The sequence below is a fragment of the Leptosomus discolor genome, chromosome 8 (assembly GCF_034619465.1).
Source record: "Leptosomus discolor isolate bLepDis1 chromosome 8, bLepDis1.hap2, whole genome shotgun sequence".
Lineage (NCBI taxonomy): Eukaryota > Metazoa > Chordata > Aves > Leptosomiformes > Leptosomidae > Leptosomus > Leptosomus discolor.
In genome coordinates, this window is record NC_141398.1 from 33,593,703 (window position 1) to 33,619,736 (window position 26,034).

General features: G+C 42.2%; 1 protein-coding gene across 1 annotated transcript in view; it reads left to right on the forward strand.

Moving 5' to 3' along the window:
* PHACTR1 (phosphatase and actin regulator 1) overlaps nucleotides 1-26,034 on the forward strand; it is a 307,280-nt gene that overhangs the window by 162,638 nt on the left and 118,608 nt on the right. The window contains exon 4 of the mRNA XM_086468979.1: nucleotides 19,325-19,489. Within this exon, the coding sequence (XP_086325105.1) occupies nucleotides 19,325-19,489 (165 nt within the window). The remainder of the gene's footprint in view (nucleotides 1-19,324; nucleotides 19,490-26,034) is intronic.

Sequence of the window (26,034 nt, forward strand, 5' to 3'; positions counted from 1 at the left end):
ACCTAACAGTGCACTGGAAGAGAGGGACTGCACAGAGAAAAGCATTTTTTTATCGGTGACAGATGAGGGTTCTGAGCTCAGGGGTTCTCAGCTCAGTTCCCACCTCTGCAGAGGACCTCTGGGCAGCTTGGGAGATGTCTGTCTGTGTACTGCTTCATACCTACATTCCTTGTCTGTAAAATGGAGATAAGGGGATTTCCTCTCACCTGCCTGCTGGTCTGTAAATAGACTATGAATCCTTTGGCGGCGGGGGGGAAGGGGTGTCTCTTGCCGTTTGCGTTCCTAGTGCCAAGGACTGTGGGGCTCCAGGTTTTTGGTGTCTCTAGGTACAAGTGTAGGGAATATAAATAGTATTAAGAATTAATATATCTGAAATGTTTCATTCAGAGCTCAAACATGGTCTGTTTATTGTAAGCTCCTATACGTCAGAGTTTTGCTGTTTAAGCAGAAATTATTCATTATCTTTTATATGCTTCCTGTTGCCGTAGGAATTCCAACACTTGTTTTTCAGCTCCCGTCCTTATTCTGGAGCTTCCAGATTGAATATCTTTTCCAAACGGAAAGGGGGATATGGGGGGGATTGTGTGTGGTGTGGATGTGTGTGATTCCCACCTGGAATTGAAGACTGTTATTTTTTTCAACCAGGAACTTTGAGAACATTTACTTTATCATGACTTAAGAGATTGTCTCCGAGGTGATTATTTTGCTTCTCACAAAAGTAATTATTAAATTAAATAGTTATCTTCTAGACAAGCTGTAAGCCCTGCAAGTGCTGTGTATAAAAATAAGTTTTCCTCCACTAATTCTCACATTATTTCAAATGGTAACTGCTCTTCCATTACCATCTCTGCAGTGAGTGCAGTATGTGGCTATGAGGCATTGCAGCCATTTACAATTGTACCTGTTAAATTCTAAAATATTTTGCAGGAAAAAAAATTAGACTACACAGAATGGAAGAGACAAAAAACCCAACATACCTGGTCCTGCTGTGAAGTGTGGGAAGCTGAAAAACATTTGAGGTTTCAACAGCTGATATAATTATGCAATGTGTGTCTTTAGTCTCTGAGGGATAGTTACTTTAAAGAAAGAGGAACGGGGGGAAAAGCATGGGCTTTCATTGCAGAGTGAAATAAGCCTCCTTGACAGCACGGATCATAAAATAAAATTGGTTTATTTTTTGTCGGTTGAACTCTGTAGTGTTTGATTTGGGTGAATACAGTGCCATGCTAGAGAAAGTTGATGAGGTCAGGCGAAGATATTCCACATCCCAACAGGCTGCTGTGGAGCTGGGCAGAACACTTTGCTCCCAACAGCGTCGCTTTGTGCTGAGGAAGATATGAGCCCTCACCATTTTGGGGCTGAGAATGAATGTGCACTTCTAGGAAGAAGATGTGATTCCTACTCATGGTAACTTCCAGATAGCAAAATTCCAAGGCAGGCAGGACATGATCATTTACCTTTCCTTTACCAGGGAGTGGGGAGAGTAAAGTCCCAGCGACCCGCTCCCATCAGTGTGCCTTTCATGTTAGGGACTAACAGAAGCTCATCAGTTACCTGCAATTTTGTCCTGAGATCGGGGACTAACAGGCTGCACTGTGCTGGAGGAGGAAGAGAAGAGGAAGAAAAAAGGTCAATTCAGGCTATAAGAGGGCGTACTGCTGGCTTACATGCTAAAATGAGCAAATGTGAATGGCTGACCGGAGATATGTGAGGCCTTCCTTAAACACTAGTGGTTATTTCAGTTGACTCGTTTGCAGTAAAAGGAAAGATAAGGGATGGGGAAAAAGAGGAGGGGTTACATATTCTACCTTTATGTCCCAAAATAAAGCTGAAGAAGCCTGGGGCGAGTCGTTAACTGCTCATGTGCATCTCTGTAGTGACTCTCATATCCTGTTAAACTGCCTGTAGCAAAACCTGCCAGCCACAAAATAAGCCAGTTGTGTACCGTTTCAGGCAAGGCTGTGCTGGCAATGTTCATGGTCAGGCTTGCACAGGCTGTCACCCAGCAGAGCTCCAGGCTTACTTTGAAGAGCCCAGGAAGATGCCTTGTCCAAAATTGCAATATAATTTACATTATTGACTGAAACTGTAGGAAAATTATAGATAGTGAGGTCTTCACTTCAGTAAATTAGATAGTATGGGGAAAAAAGGTATACGCAAGACTGGGTCAAGCTTACACAAGCAGATGTCCTAAGTCCCTTGTTTTCCAGTGAAAACTCATGTATCCATACCAGAGAAATATTAGGCACCTTTTCTGGCAATACTGTGTATCTGTGGCATTGATTTGAGGAGTTGTAGGAACAAAACCAACAAAAATTATGGAATTGGTCACAATGGCTCAACACAACCCTCTTATTTTTGTTATACAGTGCTTACATAAGGACACTGATAAGAGGACACCTCAATTCTTTGGGCCTTTAGAGAGCAGGCGGCTGGCCTGTTTCAGTCCTTTATCCTCTCACTGATTTCTCTCCTTTTCAATGCTGTAATTCGTTTGTCATCTTTTGATACCATCTCCCCATCCTGCTCTCTATTCTGAGAAGCAAGTTTAAAGTCTTGGAATATGTAAGCCCCTTAAATGCAAAGATTGGGGCAACACTGAACATGTGATGAAAAATCAGTTCCTTGTGGAAAATTCAAAATAGCAGATAAAATGCCATCAAGTATGATGAAACCAAAACAGTGTTTTTCCTGTATTTAACAATAGTGCTTTACTCTAAGTATTTGTTGTCACTTTGAGTAGTCTGCTTAGTTTTGATTCTTCTGCATCAAGTTAAATATGTCAGAAATACAATACAGAACTATTTGATAAACCATTAAAGGCCACAAGTTTTCAATGTCAAGTTTTGTGTCATCCCTATGTCCTATTTTATGCTTTGATCCCTGCCCAGGTGGGCAGTTAGTTTTCATTTCTGTATTTTGTCTTTTCTGAGTACTTCCCTTACTTGCTTAGAGATGTTTCTCTTAGAGGATGGTTTCCACAGTTGGCCTCTTTCTTTTTTTGAAACTTGGGGTTCTTTAGAAGAAAATCATATACATGAAAGTACTTCACTTTACATCCATTATTGGAATTGTATTCATTAATATCACCACTGACTGTCAGAGCTAAGCAGCAGAGAAATACTGGGTATGTAGGGAAGTGATCAGAAGACTCAAGTATTCTGCCGTGTGACATCTCTTCCTTTCTTCTCTTCTTGGTTTTTTTTCCTTGTCTTCTAATTTGTAACCACTACTTCTTTTATCAGTTTGTGCCATTATAATACCTTCTGTTTCTGTTTAGAAATGAAAGTCCGTATCATATTGTCCTGGTTTGGCTGGGACAGAATCACAGCCCAGCCATGCTAGGCAGGCTCAAGTCAGCCAGGGCAGCCGACCTGAGTTAGTTACAGGTGTAGCCCATCCCATAATGTCATGGTCATTATAAAGGGGGAAGGTTTGCTGAGGAGAGGGAGCTCCTGTGGAATTCCTGCTGGCATTCCTCCTGCTTCTCCTGTTCCTCCTCTAGCCTTTGCTGAGGAGTACTCTGCAGTAGATACTGACAACAGCATATTCATTTGGCTAAGTATTTTTCTGTTTGTGCTGGTGGTGTTTTCATTAAATCCATTGTACTTTTACCTACGGGTCTTTTCTCCAGTTTCCCAGTTCCCCTCCCTGGTTGGTGAGGCTTCATTGGGTGATAGAGCAACTGTTACAGTTTAGCCTTGGGTACAGGCTAAACATAGACACATCTCATATAATTATTAAAAACAGCAGAGTTCATTTATGAGCTACTTGACTGATGAGCAAAACTTGTCCTTTTGAATATACTGTTGTATTTATAACATTATTGTTCGTTACTGCTACCTTAACAAAAGAGGTGGACATTCTACGTCAATTTTTGTATTGTAAGATTTTATTTCTTCATCTGTTTTGTGGCTGGTAGTAAATGTATTAGCTATTCCTTTGTATCTCCTAAGATTGTCTTGTTTGTAATCAGACAATACTGAATTTGGCTTCCTGTTGTCACCTTATTCAGCCCTCAATTAGCCAGAACGTAATTTCAGGAGCACAGTGTGTGTGTAATACCACCTTGCTAATGGTCTACCAGGATGTCTAGATTAACTGGATAAGTTTGTAGTCTGTTAAATCAGTCATGCCAGGTCTTGCACCAAAACCCAGCATCTGGGCACTGAGTCGATTGAAGGACAGCACCAGAGTATACAGTGGTTAAGCCAGCTCTGGCTGGATGTTGCACTCGCTGTCTTAGAAACTGGAGGGTACTGAGAGGTTTGCCATTATCTAGATGGATGCAGCAAAGCTGCAAAGGGGTGAAGTTGGGACGTTCTCAGAGGCCCCATTTCTCCTTTGTAACATTGATTTGCACTCTTCTTGGAAAATAGTGATGTTCTTGCCCTCCTATGAGCTGGAAAACTGACTTATTGCTGAGTTTTGGCTCTTGTAAAGTGACATGAATCTTCACTGGTCTGTTGCTTTCCGTCTTTTTGTCTCAGGAAGGATTGGGCAGCAGAGAGGAATAAGGTAATGTTTGATCTTGTCACTGTCATCTATCCCTGACTTTCCTGGCTTTGGGTCCAGCTTACTGAAGATGAGGCAGATCTAGCAGAGCCTCTGCCTTTGTATGAGACGCTTAGATTCAAAAGAAGATTAATTACTTCTGTTGCTCTGAAATACAATGAACACACTGAAAAGTTTAAATCAAAGATAAAATCAGTCTTTATAAAACTACCTGATGTAGCTTCTTTGGAACCACTAGACATATCACTTTGGCTTGGTCTAAAAGATACCCCCAAAGTCATAGTGCCCATCAGCCATCATGAAGGTGTGCTGTTGAGAGAGATCTCATGGACCAACGCTGTTCCTCCCCGAAGGAAAGCTCTGGATCCCAAGTGAGAACACAAATAAGAGTTGGCCAGACCTGACTTGACAGCGTCTGCAGATTTTTTTGCTGCAGAGATAGTGGAAATGTTGAATGTTTGAAAATATGACTTGGGAATAAAAGCCAAACGTCTCCCCAGTTCCCCCCCACCCCAGAAAAGTAAAATTGTGCCCAAAATGTCCAAAGAGAAGAGGAGGGCCCATTTCTACATATGTTTCCTTTACAGTGTGCTAGTCAGGACGTGAACCAAGGTGAGAGACACACAGGCTCCAATATCTTGGTTTGTGTAACTGAGATTAGTGCCATACTAATCTCTTTGCCCCTGACTAGGAGACGCATTTGATCTCAGCCACTTACTGAGTCTCTGAAGCTCAAGAGTTGCAATTTAAGATATACAACCTTTTGTGCAGAGAGGGCCCAGTGTACCTGTTGCTTGGGACATTTTGGAAAGGGTGTAAGGTGTACTTCAAGTCTTCTCTTTCCTTTCTCCTGCTCTGAGCTGTGCAGCCCAAGACTAGGATGACAGGCTTACTGCTGCAGTTCAGAAGACGGCCTCCTCTGTCAGTACTTAAGAGAAGGATCCTGCCCTCTGTCATCTTTTGTATGACATTTTTCAGGGCATTAGCCTAATGGCTTTGTGCAATAGGAGTGCAGGGAATAAAATTTAAACGGATCCAATTATTTAATTTATCTTGGGAGATTTTGGTAGCAGAGAATGATTTTTATTTCACCTTGCCTCCTAACAGAAGTTGATTATTTGTTTGAAAAAAACAGAGTAATCGTATTTTAAGTCTTCCCTTGTAAGCACAGAAGTGTAATGATGGTAACACTGAGAATATCAGATCATTTCAAGAAAAGCATGTCTAAGATTTGTTAGAAATGTTGGTAACACTATTCTTTATCTTCAGCACTGAGCTGGGGGATGTACAGCTGCAACACAAATATCATTGTCCTGAATGTTAGTTACCCTTTTAACACAGATTCAAGAACCAACAGATGGAAATGTTGGTAAGCAGACTTGAATGCATTGGGGATCTTAAGATAAATAATTAAAATACTCATTAACTACACCCTGATAAATGAACTGTGCCTGGAAATGCCACTGTGGTCTACTGCATCCGTAGTCCAGGTATTAGCAAGCTTCTCTGAAGTATTGGTGATCTATGTATTCACATCCACATGGACCATAGCCATGGTCCCTAATGTCAGCAGTCCATGTCATAAGGATTATGGCACTGGCTTTATCTCTCTTTACCCATCCATTGGGTGCAGCTGCTTTGGCATTTCCAATACTCGGATACTCTCTGACACAGCTTGTGCACAGCTCCAATGTGTTTTTCTAATATGGTGACACTGTCAACATTCCTTTTGGTAGAGTAAATAAATAAAATCAGTAGAAATGTTATTTCTTCTACATCAGCTGAAATTGAACTAATATAAAGAGTATGTGTGTCATGCTGCTATAGAGCTTTATAGTATCTTGTCTTTTTCATTTTACTTTCCAGTCTGCTTAAAATATCTACACTGCTGAAAATTCAGGTGCACAGGCTGAACAGTCAGCAGTGCAAGTGCACAGACGTGGATGGATGGATAGTGGAAACTATTTGAACCAGAAGTTGGACCAGTATTGAAAGACCTCTTCCCCCTCCTCCCATGCACCAGAATGCTGTCGATATGCTAGCACAGTGGTTATAGTGGATAAACAGCTTTGAAATTTGGGTTCAGCTCGAAGGAAAAGCCAGGTGAAGAGACACGTGTGGAACTTAGGCTGTTTGAATCTGAAGTGTACCCTGTTGAGATATAGCAGAGTGAGATGACTAAAGCTCTCATTAATATTTACAGCCCCAAAGTGATTGTCTGCTGGTTTATAGCCATAAGGGTGAAGGGTTATCTTCTAGTGATCTGCTGTGGCACTTAAAATGGGATTTGCTGCCTGCTCCAGCATCTGAATTGAGAAGAGCAATTTTCAACTCAACTCCCTACGGTTGCCAGTCTTTGGAACAACTCTTACACTCCTCTAGCAGGCCTTGGAGAGAATTAGACGTGATACCTAAATCAAAGTAAGGAGGGACTGGTAAGGCTCAGTTACACAGCTTCCTTTCCTTCAAAGTCTGATGCTAAGTCACATGTATAAACAAGCTAGAATTCAGGAGTTATTTTATTTTCTTTCTTATGTGTCTGATTAAAGTAAGGAGAGCATTTTGTCTGCAGTTTCCTAAAGTACTCAAGTTACTGATGTGGGTTTGACTTTCTATGCATTTCTGTCGTGAGTCAAACACTGTTTTCCTTGTGGACTCAGTATGCTTGTGCTGTGCATGGAAACACATAAGCCTAAAAGAAAGTTGGGAGAACCTGTAGTTCCAGTGAACTGATCCTTCTTTCTCCTATTCATCTCAAGTTGGCAGAACAGCCAGTTCACTAAGCAGCAAGACAGGCGCCAGTTCACCAGTACATTTTCTGGCATTGTGTAGAGGCTCAGGAAAGATGCTTTTTGGCTATATTTTTCTTCGGGGTTGTTTTCATTCGTTTTTCATTCCCTCAGCCTTCTTTGGACATTGGGCCCTGTGTGATAAATTAAAAAAAAAAAAATTGCAAGCCTATATGAAGATGGGTGGTAATTTTAGAATTGAGCTGCTCTGAGCTAGTACAGCTATTCTCTGTGTTTAGCAAACAAATGGAGGCGTTTCTTTACCTGATAGGATTCATTTATTTCAGATTTTTGCATTATTATTGCATTTGTTGTATACCAGGCTCCATTTTTATATGTTTGTATGTAAGTACCTGCAAGAATATGTGTTTTGTTTCTTGTTTCCTCCCTTTGTAGCAAATGCTTGGGAGATTTGTCATTCTGTGCACCATCACAAGCCTTGTAAAGCTTGAGGTACTCAGCCATATGTCATGGTTCAGGCCAGTCTCTGACTTGTGAATTCAAACCAAATGCTGATTAAGTAAAGAGATTTTTGAAAATCAGGTTTGTGTGGTAAAGACTCCAGTTCAGTTGGAAGAGCATATGTGCAAGTGTGACGTTTGACTGGACAGAAGGGGTTCTGTGACACTCGTAGGGTGTTGTACAGATACTTTGCCCAAAAGAGATTGGTACTTAAAATTGAGACCTCTGTTCCCCATAGGTTATATGGGTAGAGGTAATTTATATTGTCAAAAATGCTCAGAAAGGCTTATGTTATAGTTGCAGGGTGGGGTTATATGCTTGGCAGCAGAATCTTCATACCTTTGAGAGGAAACTTTCACCATTCAGGGAAGTCCAATTTCATCAGTTTGCTGCTTTGTCCAGTGCAAGCAGTGAAGGGGTGAAAAGAGATTACTGTGTTTTAATGGTAAGGAATGTCAGGTTTTGGTTGGGTTTTATCCTACTTCTGTATTGAAATGAAATCTCATGCAGATGCCTATTACAGTTGCCTTCACGATGTTGCAAAATGAACTGTACTACCGATTTCGTGGTTAAGTGGCCCTGTATAGGCATACCCCATCACACTGCTGGGGTGCTCTGCTTGCATTTGCAGCTCACAAGGTGCCACTGGTTCCTCCCTCAAACACCATAGAAAGGGGTCATTCCCATCAATACACTAAAGCACTCATTAAGACCATGCTGTAATGTCTTCTCTGCCAATTTGTTTTTCTGTAGATGAATTTTAGCATGCTGGGAAGGTCCCTTTTACAGCTTTGGCCAATAAAGTCCTCTGACATCAGTAAGGAGGTGGGTTTTAGCATGCAACTGGCATGTCTCAACCCCACACGAGAAGGACCACACATCTTCCCTTGCTGCTCCTGCTCATCTCGTTATTCATAAGCAAAGAGCAAAGGGTCGTATTTTTACCTTCATTTGCAAAGTTTTGATAGCCCCAAGGATGAAATATGTGCCTAATTCCCAAGATGGTTGTCCAGTCGCTAGATGGCTTGGTTAAGGTAATCCTACTCCTTGTGATCTTTGCCTTTCCCTTTGGTATGGTCAGGTTTTCATTCGTTTCTCTTTGATAACATTATTTCCATGTATAAAGCTGCTGGAACTGTTTCAGTAACTTTTTCAATGATCGTGGTTTCTTGGTTCCCTGTAGTATTTTTTTTCCCCTTGGCTCTGATCTCTTTCTCGTTCTCTGAGCTATTTCTGGTTGCTGGACTTGGAATTATTCATGAACTTGAAGCTGTGCGCATAGATCCTTCCTTTGACTGTAACATTTCTTCCTAGATATATGGATTTGATTACCTGATGGGCTCCATCTTTTTTTAAAGGCAGCAGCTTCTTTAAAACCAAAGGCTTTCCTCTAAATCTACTGAGCAAGAGCAACAGCCTGCAGAGCTCAGCAACCATGAGACACCCTAGAACCTAATGCAAAAAAAAGAGGTGAAAAAAGCAAAATCATAAGTATGAAAACCACACAGAAATACTGCGTGTATTTTAGCCAGCAACCCGCCATGCTTTATTCATTACTTCAAAGGAGTCATGGGTATTTTTTTCCCCTTCAAGTATTCATCTCTGAAACTCAAGTGTCTACCATAAGGGCTAAACAGATGTTTCGCCATGGTCATAGGTCTAAAGTAACCATCATTTGAATCAACAAAAGAATTCCCATTATAATGACAATCAGTGAAGACCGTATGTAGCTGCACGTAGGTACTCAAAGCAGAAGTATTTAGTCCCTATTTTAAATTCCTGAACATGGATACAGACTGTCACTTTTCAGAGACCAGTGAAACATTTTTTTTGTTAGGCTGCTGGTGACTTTTTTTTAAACTCATATTTATGCTCGTTATAAATGTGCTGTTTGGTATAATTACTGTTTTCCTCTTGGCCAACTTCCTATCAACTTCTTTAAAGAACAGAAGTAGAAGTTTCTTTTTCCCAGGAGAGCAATATAGAGTTTATGAGGGAATGGTTTGAACTTTCTAGCTCTTAAATAAGGTACTTTGTTCCTTTTCTTCCGACCATTTAAGCAACTAAAACCTTATTTTTTTTATCTTTATGATGATGGCAGTGAGATGGTACCATTGTGTTTAGAAAGTTAGAAATTTTAATGTTTGTCATGCCAGCTATATCCCCTCCAAACTTCTTGTGCACCCCCAGCCCACTCACTGATGGGACGGGGTGAGGAGCAGAAAAGGCCTTGATGCTGGGTGAGCACTGCTCGGCCATGGCTAAGACATCCCTGTGTTATCGGCACTGTTTTCAGCACAAATCCAGAACACAGCCCCATACCAGCTACTATGAAGAAAATTAACTCTATCCCAGCCAAAACCAGCAGAACACATGTAAGTTTATGGGACCTGACAAAATGCATCCCAGAGGCCTGAGGGAATTGGCTGATGCAGTTGCCAAGCCACTCTCCATGGTGCTTGAAAAGTCATGGCAGTCAGGTGAAGTCCCTGGTGAGTGGAAAAAGGGAAACATTGCACCCATTTTAACAAAAGAGTAGGAAGGAGGACCCTGGGAACTACTGAGCTGTCAGCATCACCTCTATGCCTGGGAAAATCATGGCACAGATCTTCCTAGAAGCTCTGTTGAGGCACATAGAGAACAGGGAGGTGATTCAAGACAGCCAGCGTGGCTTCACCAGGGGCAAGTGCTGACTGACCAACGTACCAACCTAGTGGCCTTCTACGATGGAGTGACTATATCAGTAGAAGAGCTACAGATGTCGTCTGTCTGGACTTCTGTAAGGCCTTTGATATGATCCCCCACAACATCCTTCTCTAAATTGGAGAGACCTGGATTTGATGGGTGGACTGTTTGGTGGATGAGGAATTGGTTGGATGGTCGCATCCAGAGGGTAGTGGTCAACAGCTCGATGTCCAGATGGATATTGGTGACAAGTGGCGTCCCTCAGTGGTCCATACTGGGACCAGTGCTGTTTGATATCTTCATTAATGATATTGATAGTGGCATTGAGTGCACCCATAGCAAGTTTGCAGATGACACCAAGCTGAATGGTGCAGTTGACTCTCCTGAGGGACAAGATGCCATCCAGAGGGACCTGGACAAGCTTGAGAAGTGGGCCTATGTGAACCTCATGAGGTTCAATAAAGCGAAGCGTAAGGTCCTGCACATAAGTTGGCGCAACCCCCAATATTAATACAGGCTGGGGGATGAAGGGATTGAGAGCAGCCCTGTGGAGATGACTTGGGGGTGCTGGTGAATGAAAAGCTGGACATGAGCTGGTAATGTGTGCTCACAGTCCAGAAGGCCAACTGTATCCTGGGCTGCATCAAGAAAAGTGTGGCCAGCAGGTTGAGGGAGGTGATTCTCACCCTCTATTCTGCTCTGGTGAGACCCCACCTGCAGCACTGCAGTACTGTGTCCTTGGCACAGTAAGGACATGGACCTGTTGGAGTGAGTCCAGAGGAGGGACACAAAAATGATCGGGGGGGCTCGAGTACCTCTTCTATGAGGACAGGCTGAGAGAGTTGGGGTTCACCTGGGAGAAGAGAAGGCTCCAGGGAGACCTTATTGCAGCCTTCCAGTACTTAAAGGGGCCTTATAAGAAAGATGGGGCAACATTTTTAGCAGGGCCTGTTGCCCAGCCAGGACAAGGAGTAATGGTTTTAAACTGAAAGAGGGTAGATCTAGACTAGATATAAGGAAGGAATTTGTTACGATGAGGGTGGTGAAACACTGGCACAGGCTGCCCAGAGAGGTGGTAGAAGCTGCATCTTTGGAAACATTCAAGGTCAGGTTGGACAGGGCTCTGAGCAACCTGATTTAGCGAAAGATGTCCCTGCTCACAGCAGAGGGTTAAACTAAATGGCCCTTAAAGTCACTTCCAATCCAAACTATTCTGTGATTCTAACATGTACTGGAGGAGTTACTAGTGCTGCCAGTGGTTGGTGCCCATTTGTAAGGCAACAATCACAAACACCACTGCAGCTGTTTTGCCTGGTAGTATTTTGCTTGTTGTACATAATGTTAGAGCCTTGAATTGCAATAGTCCTGTGGGTATGACTTGTCCTCAGCTTTTTCCTCTGAATTTTTTGCTTCTTGTAGGCTCAGCAAAATACCTTTTAAGCAGGTTTAGAGAGTTGTATTTTTCTAATGCTATGTGTTAAGGGACACAGCTAGTTGTGAGTAGGCAGGTCAGTTCTATCTTATCAATACTTTGTTTTCAGTCTGAAAAGCTGAATGGGTTGAATGTGGGTTCATCCAGCTCCCAACGTATTCGTGCTTAGAGGCCGCTCCCTTCCAGGTTACACACAATAGGCCAGGGCTTTCCAAGAGCTTGTTTCTGTAATGGTAGCTTAGAAAGGGCTAGGTTTGTTCAGTAGATGAGTGTTTAGTATGGCAGTGTGATTACAGTACAAGGAGGCTGCCTTGGAGGTGATGCCCTAGCTGGGAAATTCTGCTTGTAGCTGCCGTTCACACCAGTATGGTAGTTTTCTTCAGCCTTCTTTCAAAGGCTGAACATGGATCTCTCTCGCCGGGTGCCCGGCCAGCTCTGCTAACAGGGCTCCATCCTCTCCTGCTTTCTGGGGAGAGGATCTAGGAGACAGCGCCTCACCTCTTTTGTCTTTCCCCTCATGCCTCGGATAGAAGATCCCCTACCAGAAGTGTAAGAAAGGGGCAATAAGAGGCAGTGTCTTCACTCCCCTTTATTCTCCTTTGTGCAGAACTGGACGGGATCAGGCTCTCAACAAATCACAACTGTGACCAGAAGTTTCTTTCAATCTATGAGTGAAGCAGAAGGAGGTTTGGCTTATTAGACACTGGAACAGGTTGTGGATGCCCCTCCCTGGCAGTGTCCAAGGCCAGGTTGGATGGGGCTTGGAGCAACCTGGTCTAGTGGAAGGTGTCCCTGCCCATGGCAGGGGTGTTGGAACTAGGTGATCTTTAAGGGCCCTTCCAACTCAAACCATTCGATGATTCTATGATTTTTAAACCAGGGTGAAGCCCAGGAATGGTCTTGGGAGAAGGGTGTTTGTGCTGACAAATGAATGTCCTAAATATCAGGAGCTGTGCTTCCACTTACGCTTACTTTCAAACCCGGGAGGTCTTGAATTCTTTAAAATAACACAATTTTAGTAGGATATATGGGGAGTGCTTCATCATAGTATGAAGTGTGGTAGTGTTCCCAAGGAAAATGGGGAATGTGAGCTTGAGCTTTCTCAAGAGAAGGGTGAAAGTGACCCTATGATTTTCCTGTCTCCTAGTAAGTACTCTATTTGCTTTAACGGAAAAGTCCTTGCATGTCCTCCCTGCTTCCTGTTTAAGAAGGGTAAAATTTCCCTTCCTTTGAAGCTGAAGTTTTTTACCAGAGCAGTTCCTGGTACTTGTGGAATTATCTTCCTGTAGCCCCAAGAGAAGTAGTGTATCTGGTTTGCTTCTGCTGGCCCTGTTTTTCTCTTGATTGGCTTTTGGTTGTGCTCCACTTGTAGCGGCTGCTCTGAGTCCCGTTTTGGAGCTGCTGACTCTCCACATAGTGTGTGTGGTGCCCAGGACAGACCTGTGGGTTCTGCTCCAGTGTCTAGGCACCCAAAAGTGAGGAGCTGCAATACTGTTTATTGTATTTAGCCTTGAATTTATATGTGGTAAACACTTCAGAGATGGAAGACCCAGTGAGTAATAAGAGCAATAAGGGATACACAACGTAGCTGATACCAGTGAAATCTAACAGTCCTTATTTTCTATAATTGCAGGGTTTATGGGAAGAGATTATGTAGCTATCAATGACATAACCTGATAAAGTTCTTTTGTTACAAGTAAAAATCTTGTGTACTATGTTATAATACAGAAAATACTTGGTGTTTTGAGAGATTTCTTATCAATAAGGCCATGCTTAAAGTGATGCATGCAGCACAGTATAGTTTGCAGAGGTTAAAAAAAATGGCTTTCAGATTGCAATCAGCATGAATAATTAACATTTTACATCAAAATGTAAGTTGAAAGCAGGGTCCTAAAGGGATTTGACTTCCAAAGCTATTCTTTGCACTTCTGTTCTGACAAGAGAAAGAAATACACTGAGAAAGAGAGATCACAGCAGAGAGCAAAGCTGTACCACAGTCCAATAGCTGTGCTCAAATGGGCAAGGGTAAAGGGTGAGAGATTCAGTTTATGGATACAGTGCAAAGTACTACACACCTGGGGAGTGGGAATAATTGGCAGGGGTTTTGAAAATGTGAGTGCTGTTTAGCATACAAAGGAAAGCGACTGACAGCCTCTTCATGGCCCATAAACCCAGTGTGCCAACCCAGTCAGTGCCATTGCAAATGCATACATCCAGTGGGAGCTGTTGTCAACTGAAGAGGTAATCATCCTCGTTTGGCAAGACTGCATTTAGACTGCTGCATGCCATGCCTTGTCTTTCATTGGAAAACAGGCCTTTGAGAAGTTAGGAAAAGTTTAAATGGGCAATTCAAATAGTAAAGGCAGGGCTGATGAAAATTAATTCCAGGTGCAAAGGGAAATTAAAGGGAAATAACTGTGAACAGATGATAATAGGAGATCAGAAAATGAACCATTTTCCTGAAAGGAAAACAAGGTGTTTTTTTAATTGAAAGTGTTCCTGTTCAGGTAAAGAGAAGATATAAGTGCTCAGCGGTTAGAGTACTCGTTCAGGTTTCCTGTCATTTCAAAAAGACACACGATGTGTCTGTATCTTGTATCAAAGCTGTGCAGTCTGAAATGAAGGATATTCGGGGTGCAGAGTTCAAAAGAAACCTTGCAACAGGAGTTTGTTGGAAAATAATCTGCAGAATAAAGATTGGTTGGATGTGGATTGGGTATTATGTTGTGGGGGGTTTTTTTACTTATGTAAAATTATTGTCATTAAATAAAATGGCACATTTAGTTAATTGCATCTTTAGGGCTAAAGTTATTTTCAGCCTCTTACTACAGATTTGCGCAAATATAACGGAATGCACAATATAGCCATTGGTGTTTCCTAGGGAGGCTTAAAATCTTTGTGAAGTAAACTGCCTGTTAAGATAATCATGTGTCTGATTATGAATGAAGAGTGTTAAGAAATGGTCTGAGAGAAAACTTAGTGTGGTTTCTGGTGAGGAAGGTAATACTAAAGATCATGGATGGGATGGGTGGACTTCAGCCTTCAGCGATGAGATTGCTTTGTGTACCCGAAAGTGGTAAGAGTGGGTTTTTTCCTAAAATGGAAGCTGGGTATGTTATTTATCAGCAACGTTAATAGATGCTGTGATTTCCAGACAGATGTGGGAATGACAAAATTCGTTGTCATTCTCCAGGAAAACTTAGTAAGTTATGTTGTCCTTGGGAGGGCCTTTGATCTGCCTGCTACGCTTCTCAAATCTAAAAAGTAGGTGACCCTTATGTTGTGTCCCTGTTGAAAGATGTGGGAAGCTCTTAAGAACATACAGAAGAGGTCCGAGATGGCCCAGCCTCTTTTTTTTTTCTTGGACTGGTAAATTGACTGTTTTGAAGAACTGCTTTTCCATCTGCTCCTCCTTGAGTTGCTGATTTTGTCCATGTCTGATGTCCATGCAGTACATTAGAGCGTGCAAACTTCAAAATGACTAACAAAAAAAACCCTCAAACGCAGAGTTACCTTCAAAATGGGAAAAAAAAAGGAGGGGGGGGATGAAGAGAAGAAATTAGCTTTTAGACCTTCTAGTGTTTTAAGTCTTTGTAGTATATTTTAATCATGCTTGTAAAATTTCTTTTACATCACTTGGAAGCAAAATGTTTTGATTTGTGGTGCTTTTTCTCATTAAAACCACAAGTCTTGCTTAAGCCCTTCAGTCTATATGAACTTCAAATGTCTTAAGGACTACAGTAAAATCCTGAGAGCTGTCTCACAGCCAAAATGCCTGTGAAAAACTCTCAGGTTTGGTTTCCCCATTGCTATTCTGGGATAACAGCTCAGACAGAAGAAAGTGGGAGGGGAATGCATTGTCCTCTTGCTGTAAGTGCAGGTCCCGGTATCTCTCTGTGCCTTGTCAAGATCTCTCAGATCCTGGAAAAAAAATAAGTTCCCAAAAGCAGCAAGTGTCAGCAGCAACTGTGACCCATAAACATCACATTTGTGGCACCAGCCTCAAGATGAGACCTCAGCAGTGTGACTACAGGTGGTGATGTACGTGGCAGTTCCCTCTCGCAGTTCAGCAGACTGATCAAGCTGGGACTGCTTTCCGCTTTGAAGGCAAAAAAAAGTGCAAGGCCTAGGTTGGTTCCCATTCGTACAAGTACCACCTTTTTTGGGAACAGCAAGGGTGTGAAACCAGCCTACAGAGCCTGCTGTCAGCAGTGGGTGTCACAGCCCACAGCCAGTCGATAGTCACTAGGAGCCAAAAAGGCAGAGAAACCTGGCCAACTCAAGCAAAAGATGCAGCAGCAAAGAAGAGAGCAGAAATCTGGCATTTACTTCTTGCATCATGGTCTGCTTTTATTCTTGCTGTATTAAAACTGTCATGGCTTTATGCTAATGTGGTTCATTCCATGCCAGTGATTATTATGCTTTGAATTAGCAGTGCTCTTGAGAGTATTTTTTCATGAAAAAAAATGAGGTAGTCCTTCTGGGAAATAGGAGCGAGAGGGGAAAAAGAACTGTTACTTGCATTAGCTTGGAGCTGTGTGTGTTTGGAGAGGATAAAGGAGAAGGGTCACGTTCATGGCTGATAGAGAGCACAGCAGGACTCCTGGGGCACAGATCTGTGTGAGACGATACTGAAATTCAGGGAAGAGCAGTTAAAATACAGAAACGGTTTTGACGCTGTGTTTGGCTTTTAATGAACCTGCCCTTTGGGTAAATTCCTTTTGACTTCCATGTTAGTTTTGCCTGACTGTGAATCCATACTCATTTACCCTGATTGGGAAAAGCTTCCCAGGGGCAGTGAAAGCACAGCTGGTGTGGGACAGAGAGGATGAATGTTATGAAAGGAGAGAATCTTTAAGGGATGTCAGTTCTCCAGAGAATGGCCTTGGCAGTACCAGTTAGGACCAGCTCTCAAAGAGGAGGTGTTGCAACTCTGAGATTTAGTAACTAAGGCACCTGGGTAGCAGAAATGGTGGCTCAGTGGTGGGGGAAAAGAGAGAGGGTGAGCAGCAAAGGAATTCCATCATGTTTCAGCTGTGCGTTTATGCAGCAGGAAGCCTAATTCAGCAGCAGCAGTGTGTCATTCACAGTCTGCTCAATATGCCGCTCCTACACCCTGTGTCCCCCAAGTAAGGCAGCAAAGACAGTACCAGGCCATTACTTCTAGCAGCATCTCTAAAACAACGCAGTAGTGGAACACAATATGATCTTACGTGCTTTAACCAGAGGCGTCTTAAAAATGGAGGACAGGGAAAAGGCATGGTCCTTCTGGATCTGCGTATAGAGGGAGGCAGTCTGTACCCTATGCTCTCTTCAAAATCCAACAGGTTCCAGTGGAACCAGAAAGTATGAGGAAATTTCTGATTTCCTCTTCTTTTTACCATCATGGTTTGTTCAGCATAACCAGGCAATTTCCAGCCTCGATGCAGTATGTCCCGGCCCCTGTACAGGACAGAGCCTTGTAATCGGTTCTCTGCATAGGAAGGTGTTTCTCTAGGTGGTCAGGCACAAAGAGCTGGAACAGAATGAAATGCTTTGACTGGATTATCTTTTTTTTCCTCTGCTTTAAATGGAAAGATGATGTTCTCAGAAATGTCTGTCTTACTCTCCATTACCCCAGAGAATAGTTGTTTTTAACCATTTCCACTGAAACAGTTGTGCTTTCAGTGTCTTGCTGGCTAGCTTTTTTTTTTTCCCCCAGGAAGTTACAGGCAACTGTATCTGGCAGTGGTATTTTACAGGAAAAAGGATTGTGTTGCCAATGTTCAAAACAAACAAAGAGCAATTACAAAATAACCAACCTTCTTGCAAAAACCTGAGGGGCTTAAATAGTATTTCAGTTTGGACTTCTGATAATGAAACCTCCTTTGTGTTAGAAATGCATCTCTGGCTGTTCCTATGAAAAGCAACCTAAATTTGGCACATTTAAAGCCTCGGAAAAATTTCCGTTGAGACACGTAAGAATTTGCCAACCAAAATCTGCGGTGATTCTGTCAGTGTGGAGTGGGTGTGCTCACCCCTTCAGAGCAGTGTTCTTGCTGGGATTCCTGAGCCCATGCTCATGGCTGTGGCTAATGCTTAATATACTAGAGGTCAAATAGGAACACTGGGCTGCTCTCTTCAGAGTGGGAGAGGTGACAATCTGTGTCCTGTCTCTATAAATCCAAACTGTGGGTGTGCAAACCACCCAAATCAGGTTTACTGGTGTCGCATTACAACACAAACCTGGGAAATGGTATCCCTTTAAAAAAAAAAACAAACAAATGACAGAACACCAACAACTTAAAAAAAAAAACAAACCAAAACAAAACCAAACCACAAAACCCCCTCCTGTATGCTGACTGAATTACACAGATGCTTTTTTTTGGGGAGAGAGTGCACGCTTCAGCCCAGGGTTGGGAGAGCTTATTGCAGCCCTAGCCGCTATGGCACGGAGCAACCCTCTTTCTTGGGCTACTGGTACCTTCCCCATGTCGGTGATTTCCTTTCTGCCTCTCTCTGTACCTCTAATCACAGGGACGTTACTTTTCAAAACTATCAGCATACGTTTTCCCTACAAATGTGAGGGGGACACCATGCAACGTAACTGCACCAAGTGACCACCCCCAGACTTCTCTTGCTCTCATAGGGGAGGAAGGGTAATTTAAATTATTCAGATTTTTTTTTTTAAGTTTTGAGACTATCTTGATGTCTTTACAGTGTAAAGATTGCAGAAAGATGAATCTTTTAACAACAGAAGCTCAGTGAAAACCTGTAACCTCCCCCAGGGAACTCAGCCCTAATTGTGGACTCTATTAAAATTCTCCAAGTCCCTGTGTTAAAAGATTTATAAGAATTGGAGGGGAATGAGTGGGCAGAAAAGTGGGACTAGGAGGAACCTTCTGAATTTTTATCACCCTTTCTGTCACTAGGAAATTCCTAATGCAGCCCCTTTTGTAACCCAGGCAGTTTTAATGGACGTGGTAATGATGCCAGAGGGTCATTATTTATCAGAGTCCTTGCTCCTGATAAATATTAGTTCACAGAAATGTCTCTCTTCATTGCAAAAGAAGACTTGCAATATTTCTTCTAATCAGTATTGCATAATTTTTTTGAGCTTTCGCTTCCCCAGCCTCTGTCATGTTTCCCCAGGAATGGCTGGCGGATGGACTGCCAGCTGTCTAGAGCGATGCAGAACAACTTGTTAAAGATTGTGACTTTGCTATTGTAGTAATCCCTGTTCCTCTTAAATCTGTTAATACTGTTCTTTACAGTAGATTATGGATTTCACTGAAAGGAAAGGAAATAATGTTAAAATAATGAAGACTACTTTTTTTTCCCCTTTTTTAAAGTACTCATAATCGTGGAAAATTTTTGTCATCTGTGTGGTTCTGTGGTAATTTATTAAAGCATTTATTTCACTTCCCCCTTTTTCTTTCTCCTTTTCTTGTTGAAACTACAGCTGAGGAAGTGGAAAGACTGGCTGCAATGCGTTCAGATTCTCTAGTACCTGGGACTCACACACCTCCAATCAGAAGAAGAAGCAAATTTGCCACTCTTGGAAGGCTTTTTAAGCCATGGAAATGGAGGAAGAAGAAGAGTGAAAAATTTAAGCACACCTCAGCAGGTAACAGTCGCGGTTGGGTTCGTTTGCTTATCTGGAACTGTTTGCTCAACGAGGCTAAAAATTTCTCATGCAGCCCACATTTATACATGTTTTTAAGGTTGTTGAATCTTGGCTTGGAGAGTTTTCTTAGCTTATAGGAGATCTTTAACTTTGTGGCTCGCTTTTTCTTTTAAAAAACCCCCTCAACAACATGTTGAGTGCACTACAGTTAAAGCAGCAGCTCGCCAATGCTGTACATTCAGGTTCTGCTACTAGAACTAGAGGGTAACCCAGAAGAAACCTTGTCACATTCATTTAGCAGACTATGAGTAAAGGAAATGAGAGTGTGAAAAGATGCTAGTGGAGGACTTAGCCACATTCAAACTCCTGTAAGTGCTAATAGAGGAGTGATAAAAATAAATGATAAAGGAGTTGACATTGTATTGAGTAACTTGCGTAACCATAAATTATTTGTTCCATTGGGCAGGAAAGATGTGTCACTTGTTTTCTGAGGAAAACCAAATCTCTCTTCCTGCTCCACCCCTCCTTCTGCCATTGCTTTCTAACACTCCTGGTTTAAGACTCTTTTTAATTAAAAAATAAGTATGGAAAACTGCGAAAATGTATTTTTATTTTGTAAATTGGTCTGAGCAAGAATCCCAGATCCAAGCACTGGTGTACATGGTGGAATTTTGTACCTGGTGTGTTTGTTTTCAAGCTTTGTGATCTATTTAGAAGGGTTTTTTTCCTTGTTCTTCCATGATGACTAGTAATTACTACATGTGGTTTGGAATTCTTGAGCCTGGATTGTCTGTGAGAACACGAATTTTCTTCTGATTTCTTGTTGTTCTCGCTAGAACTAGAAAGCAAGCAGTCAGGATCTTGCTTCTTTAAGTGCCAGAAGAGGCTTGAGTTACAGTGCAGTTGCTCTCTGACCTGTCTATTGCACAGTGGAAGCTTTCAGGCAGGACTTTCTGGTACCCCAAGCCTGTACTCCTGAACACAGCCCAAGCCTGTACTCCTGAAAACAGCCCATAATTGCATGAGAAGTCTCATTTAGCTAAATGTGAATTCTTGAATGAGGTTAAATGCAGAATAAGAGGTTTTGGGGTTCATACCTGAAGGTGCTCTTTGCTGTGTGCTGTTTAAGCTGCTCTCTGACTCATCAGGCAAAGACTAATGAACTGGAATAGATAGCTGTATTACTCTGAGTGATGATCTTGTTTTTTGACTTGACAGCTGGGAAGCTATTGTCACCAAAAATGACGTGTTTCTGCAAAACAAAAGGCTTGTATTTCATGTCTGTATCAGTCATAACCATAGTGCAGTGTAGCAGGATTTCCATGAAAACCATATAGCTCTTAGGAATATATGGATGCTGTGGTGACAACTATTTTGAAGCTAGTTCCAACATGCTGGGTTAGTTGGTTACAACTAGGAGCGTAACCACAGCAGTTCAGGATGTACCATGTTCACAAAAGCCTGCCTGGTGTTTATTTGTATGATTTATTGAGCTCCGGGAGCTGTGGGGCTGAGCTGCGTACTGCTGTTCTTGGACCAATTAGTTTGAAGCTGGCTTGAATACACCTGCATAGTCTGCTCTGGGCATTACAAGAAGCATTATGTAGATTTGCCCCATTTACCAAAACATTTGGAAAGTACACAGCGATTAAAACCAGAGTAAAAACATGTATTTCCTCTTCTCAGAGGAATAGGAGGCTTTACCAGTCATGCCAGTGTATCTCCTCCCCTAGTAAGAGGGAATTCAGTGTCTGAAAAACTAATTTAAAAGCTGTGTTTCCAGGTTGCAGGAATGTTTGTCAATTGCTGTACAGGGTTTGATCTCAGCTGAATCCGAAACTTTTCTTTTTTTTTAAAAAAAAATTCATTTCTAGTAAGCTCACAATATCCTGCAGCTGCTCTGCAAAATTGATATGCCTGTCAGCTCCCCTGCTACTAACTGCAGCAAAATTGACAAGAATGTCAAATTTGCTGAGCACCCTGCAGGACACAGAGGCAGAGATTTACTTCTGGACTGTATGAGATCTGGGGATCCCACAGTTTCCATCATTGCTGACCCTGCGGAACAGGAATCCACCAGGATCCTACTGGTAATTCAGCAGCATTGGTTGAATCTAGGATGAGTTATGCGAAAGATTTCACATGCAGAAAACTAGCATTTTTCTGCCAGCATTTCCATGACCTCTTGTCTAATACGTCTGATCTCACTGAGAAAATATATTTAGTTTTTTATAATAAATCAAAGGATAAGCTTATGAGATGGCATAATGAGAGCCAGCATGTAACTTTGTAATGCATGCTTATTTTCTTCTAGTGCACTGGTAAATGTGATGCTCAGAAAAAAATTTCCCCTTAGTGTCCTACAAGCCCGCACCCAAGCTTCCCACCTGCATAGAACATCAGTAATTATCAAAGAATAAATACTAATACCAGTGTTTTATTAGGCTCTTATTTGCTGCAACAATAGATTCAATTATTTTTAATGTCAAAAGTGGTAAGGGTCAAAATACATGACCTTATCTGTTGAAACTTCCTTTGAAATTAATGGGAGTTTTTTTCTGGGAGAGGACTGGAAGGAAGAGAGTTGGGCTGATATTTAAGGTTGAAAGGTTGCCTTGAGATTTCCAAGTGCTAACATTTTGTATCCATATCTTTGTCAGACTAAAAACTAGTTATTTATTCAGAGATGAGTGCTTTAAAATATAGTTCAGTGGTCAGAAAAACCTTTTAAGTAATAGGAAAAGTTATTTTCTGACCCCTGGTAATTGCATGAGATAAAAAAAATCTGTAATTTGATTGATGGAGGACCTTAACATTATGCTTATTATATATGGTTCCTTTCAGCACATCAGCGTTCACATCGTGGTGTTTGAGCGTAACAAGTTCTCCATCCTCTGTCTTTATTGTTGTATTGTGACTGACAAGCAGAAGGTTAAAAGGATGCTTGTGTTTTATATACTTTATATGTTTATAGGTTACATTGAGTTTGATATCGCTGTAGCAACTATGCAGAAAGGTTCAATGTCTGACAGTGCTTGGTGCTGACTTAGTCATGAAGGTGAAAGTCGTGGGTTTTGGTACAGACATCTGATGCCTTTGCCTTGCAGTTGGTCTGTTTGTGAGTATCATCATTAAGTATTTTGTAAAGTGGCCAGAGCAGGTAGAAAAGATCTCGCTATGGGATGGTCTGTCATTGCAGATGGAAAGTGCTAGATGAGCCCACAACTGGGGTTTTATTTGAGCGACCTCTTCTGCTGGGAGGTGGAGCATGAAGGGACCGTGAGTGACAGATGGGCTCCATCTATGGACAGGCTTAATCTCAGAGCAAACGGGAAGGGAGATTTTATGTGTGAGGAGCGCCACAGCACCACAGTGGGGCCAGAAAGAAGTTAATCCTCACAGTAATCCTCCTCTTGGACAGAAGTGAAGCTCCCCCCAGCACAGAGCATTTTTCAGTGTCAGGATTGAAAATCGTTGTACCACAGAAGGTCCTGCTGAAAGTTCTTTGATGGACACTGAAACTCCCACAGTACAATATAAACGCTCCTGACAGTGACGTTTTAAATACAGGGAGTTAGGCAAAGAAATTAAACTCACCCACAATGTTATTCATGCTATAGTCGAAAGTGCGGTGTATTTTTTTTTTTTAACTCACCTAAAATTTCATCTTGCACAGAGTGGAAACCCTTATGACCACGGAGGGCTCAGGGCCCCTCACAGCAATGAGCAGTATGATAAAGCTGACAACTCTAGCTTTGGGAGCACAGGCAAACTTCTGAATGGCAAGATTATATCAGTTGATGGGATGGTTTCTTATAACCAATAAGGAGCAATCCCATTTATGGCAGAAGAAGCCAGGAACAAACAGTGAATTTTCTTTGCCCGAGCACATTTCCTTGGCTGTATGCAGCTGCGATGGCTGTAGCAGTCTGCACAAGGTTTTTAAAGCCACACTGGCCTCTCTGGGAAGCAGCAAAGCAGATAGCAAGAGAGAAAGCTGACTGTCTTCTCAGCCAGCCCTTTGCCATTGTTTTTAATACCTTGACCTTGTTCTGCTCACTTTGATGTGAATTGATGGAAGTTCCTGGGAGCGCTGTTGTTTCATTGCAGTGCTGTACACGTGCTGGTGAAATGTCATTTCCTGGTGATGTTTTGGAGAAGGAAGTGCTTCTGAAATAACAAAGCCTGACGGAAGATAGGTTCTGGGCTTACTTGAAATATTATTGAAGTTTTTTTATCACTGAATTCATCAAGAGCCAACTGCTTGCAACCTTTCAGAAAAAAGTATTTCAGCTGCTTGCAGGAGTCTGAATAGGGAAAAATGTCATGTTTTGACATTTCACATTTCTAGTGACCTTCATTTTAAAGAATTGGTGCATCTGTGTTGCCCCATCCTTGCTCCCTGAGTTGCAGTGCTCAGGCAGAGGGGAGGAGGAAGTGTGTAACTTGTACTTGGTTGGAATGAGAAGAGGAAACCAGGAGATGGTGAGAAATTAAGTCATGTGGAGAAAGCTCAGCTGTAAGTAGGAGAGGCAAGGGATTCAGCAATGTTTGGGTTAGGTACATAGGCACCCTGTACAATGAGCAGGGAGTCCAGCATCAGAAGAAAGCTCCGCAGCAGCTCTGTTGCCAAGTAGATTGTTATCTGAGACAATCAGTAATACTAAAGAGAGAAAAGGAGATCTGTTGGACTCAGCCTTTTCTCCTAGGTACTTTGAAACTTCATTCATGCCCAGATTCCCCTTCTAGAAATACAACTTCTTCCACAGGGCAGTGAGGACAGATCAGTTCTCTGGAGCCACGGCTCCCATCCCCAAAAACCATGGGTGAGCTAGCAAGATGTGTCCTGTTCCATGGCCAAAGAAAGACATGACAGAGACTTCCTAGCCTTGTGCTTGGAGTGCCCTCCTGAGAAGAGAGAAGACCTGCTCCTGCTTCATTTAAAGGTTTATTTGTTTAGTATAAAAATGTAGAGGTTGATGTTCAGGAACCCATCTCAAGGTGTAGGACTGGGGAGCCTGAAGGGATGAGGACTGGGGCTGAACAAAGTAGACCGGGATCTCAGGATAGCCAAGAGGCAAATCAGTGTGAGCCAGGCATCAGCAGTTGAGCTGGGGAAGGTTGGGTTGGGGGACTAGGACTTTCAGGTCAGGTTCATGAGTTGATCTGCTGCCCAAGGGCCTTAGGACTCTCTTAATAGTTGTCTGTACAGAGGATGACAATCTTCTCTTACTAGCAGTTACTCAGTTAAACTGGAATAGCTGAGGTCTGCATGCTGGATCTGAAGCCCAGTAGTGTAGACAGTGCCACAAAAGGGAGCATCTGGGTTTTTTCAGTTTGCGTTTTAGGGAGGGTGTGTGTACTCTTCGATTTACTTGTACTCAAGCCATTTAAAGAAAACCAAGTGTGCCAAAACAAAAGCCACTCATGCGACCTTTAGCTGCCTCAATCCCAGAATCTGCATTAAAGCAGCCATTCATTTTATGCTCAAATGCTATTTTTTTTTCACTTTCTAAGCCTTGGTGCTTTGGTTTTTCCAACTAGAGTTTTTAAAAAAGCGCTCTATAAAAATTCATATGTCAGTGTGTTTATATAAGTTAAGTCTCCCAGTCAGCAGAGGGATTGTTTAAATTTGGCAACACTTACAAGCAAGGACTTTCAATGTTTCTGATGAATAATAAGAAGAAAACAAAATGTGATAAATCTGTGCAATTAGAAGAACTGCTATTCATAAACCATACCCAGATCATTTTGTTTCTACTGCCAATCATTTCTAACTACAATAGGTAAATATTTTGAATTGTGCTTTCCAGAATATTCCAGTCAGTAGAAATTCAATAATGCATTGCTGGTGCTGCTCTTAAACCTTCCTGCTCCCTTCTGCTTTGCCAGTGATTGCTTCTTGCGTTTTCTCATGTAAAACTCTCGGGCTGTTAAACTAGTCATGCTATTTGGGCGAGACCTTTGCCTGGGGAAGGGAAGGAGAAGCAGAGCTTGCAGACTTGCCTGCCCTCGCCTCTGCCTGTGTATTTGGGGAGGTGGTCTAAGGGGGAGAGATTTTGGGTGTTTTTTCCAAGTGCCTATCAGGTTACTGAAATCTGTCTGCAAAGGTCCTATTTTCAGCCTATAATTTGAAAGCAGTGGTTTTGTTTGGATCATTGACTAACAAGGATAACTGTTTTAAAGCACTTTATAGTCCCATTCTGGTCTCCTGAATTTTATTTAATACCTACTGTGATCCTGTGTGAAAGGTGTTAATATTTCAGTTACGATCCCTCTTATACTTTCAGGCCAGACTATCTCTAGGCTTAGGTATGGATAACTGAGGTAATTATGTTTTTTCTTCCTTCACACTCTTACTCTGATGACACGGAAGTGTAATCCCGAATCAGTGTTGAGAAAGAGAGCGGGGTCTCCCCTGCAGCGTAGCTGGGTCTGAAGTTACCCTGAAGCCTGAAATACCCCACGATCCTGTTCTCATCTATGACGAAGCCTGTTAATAAGACTGTGTAAAACCCCCAATGGCCCTTTCAATGTGAGATGGT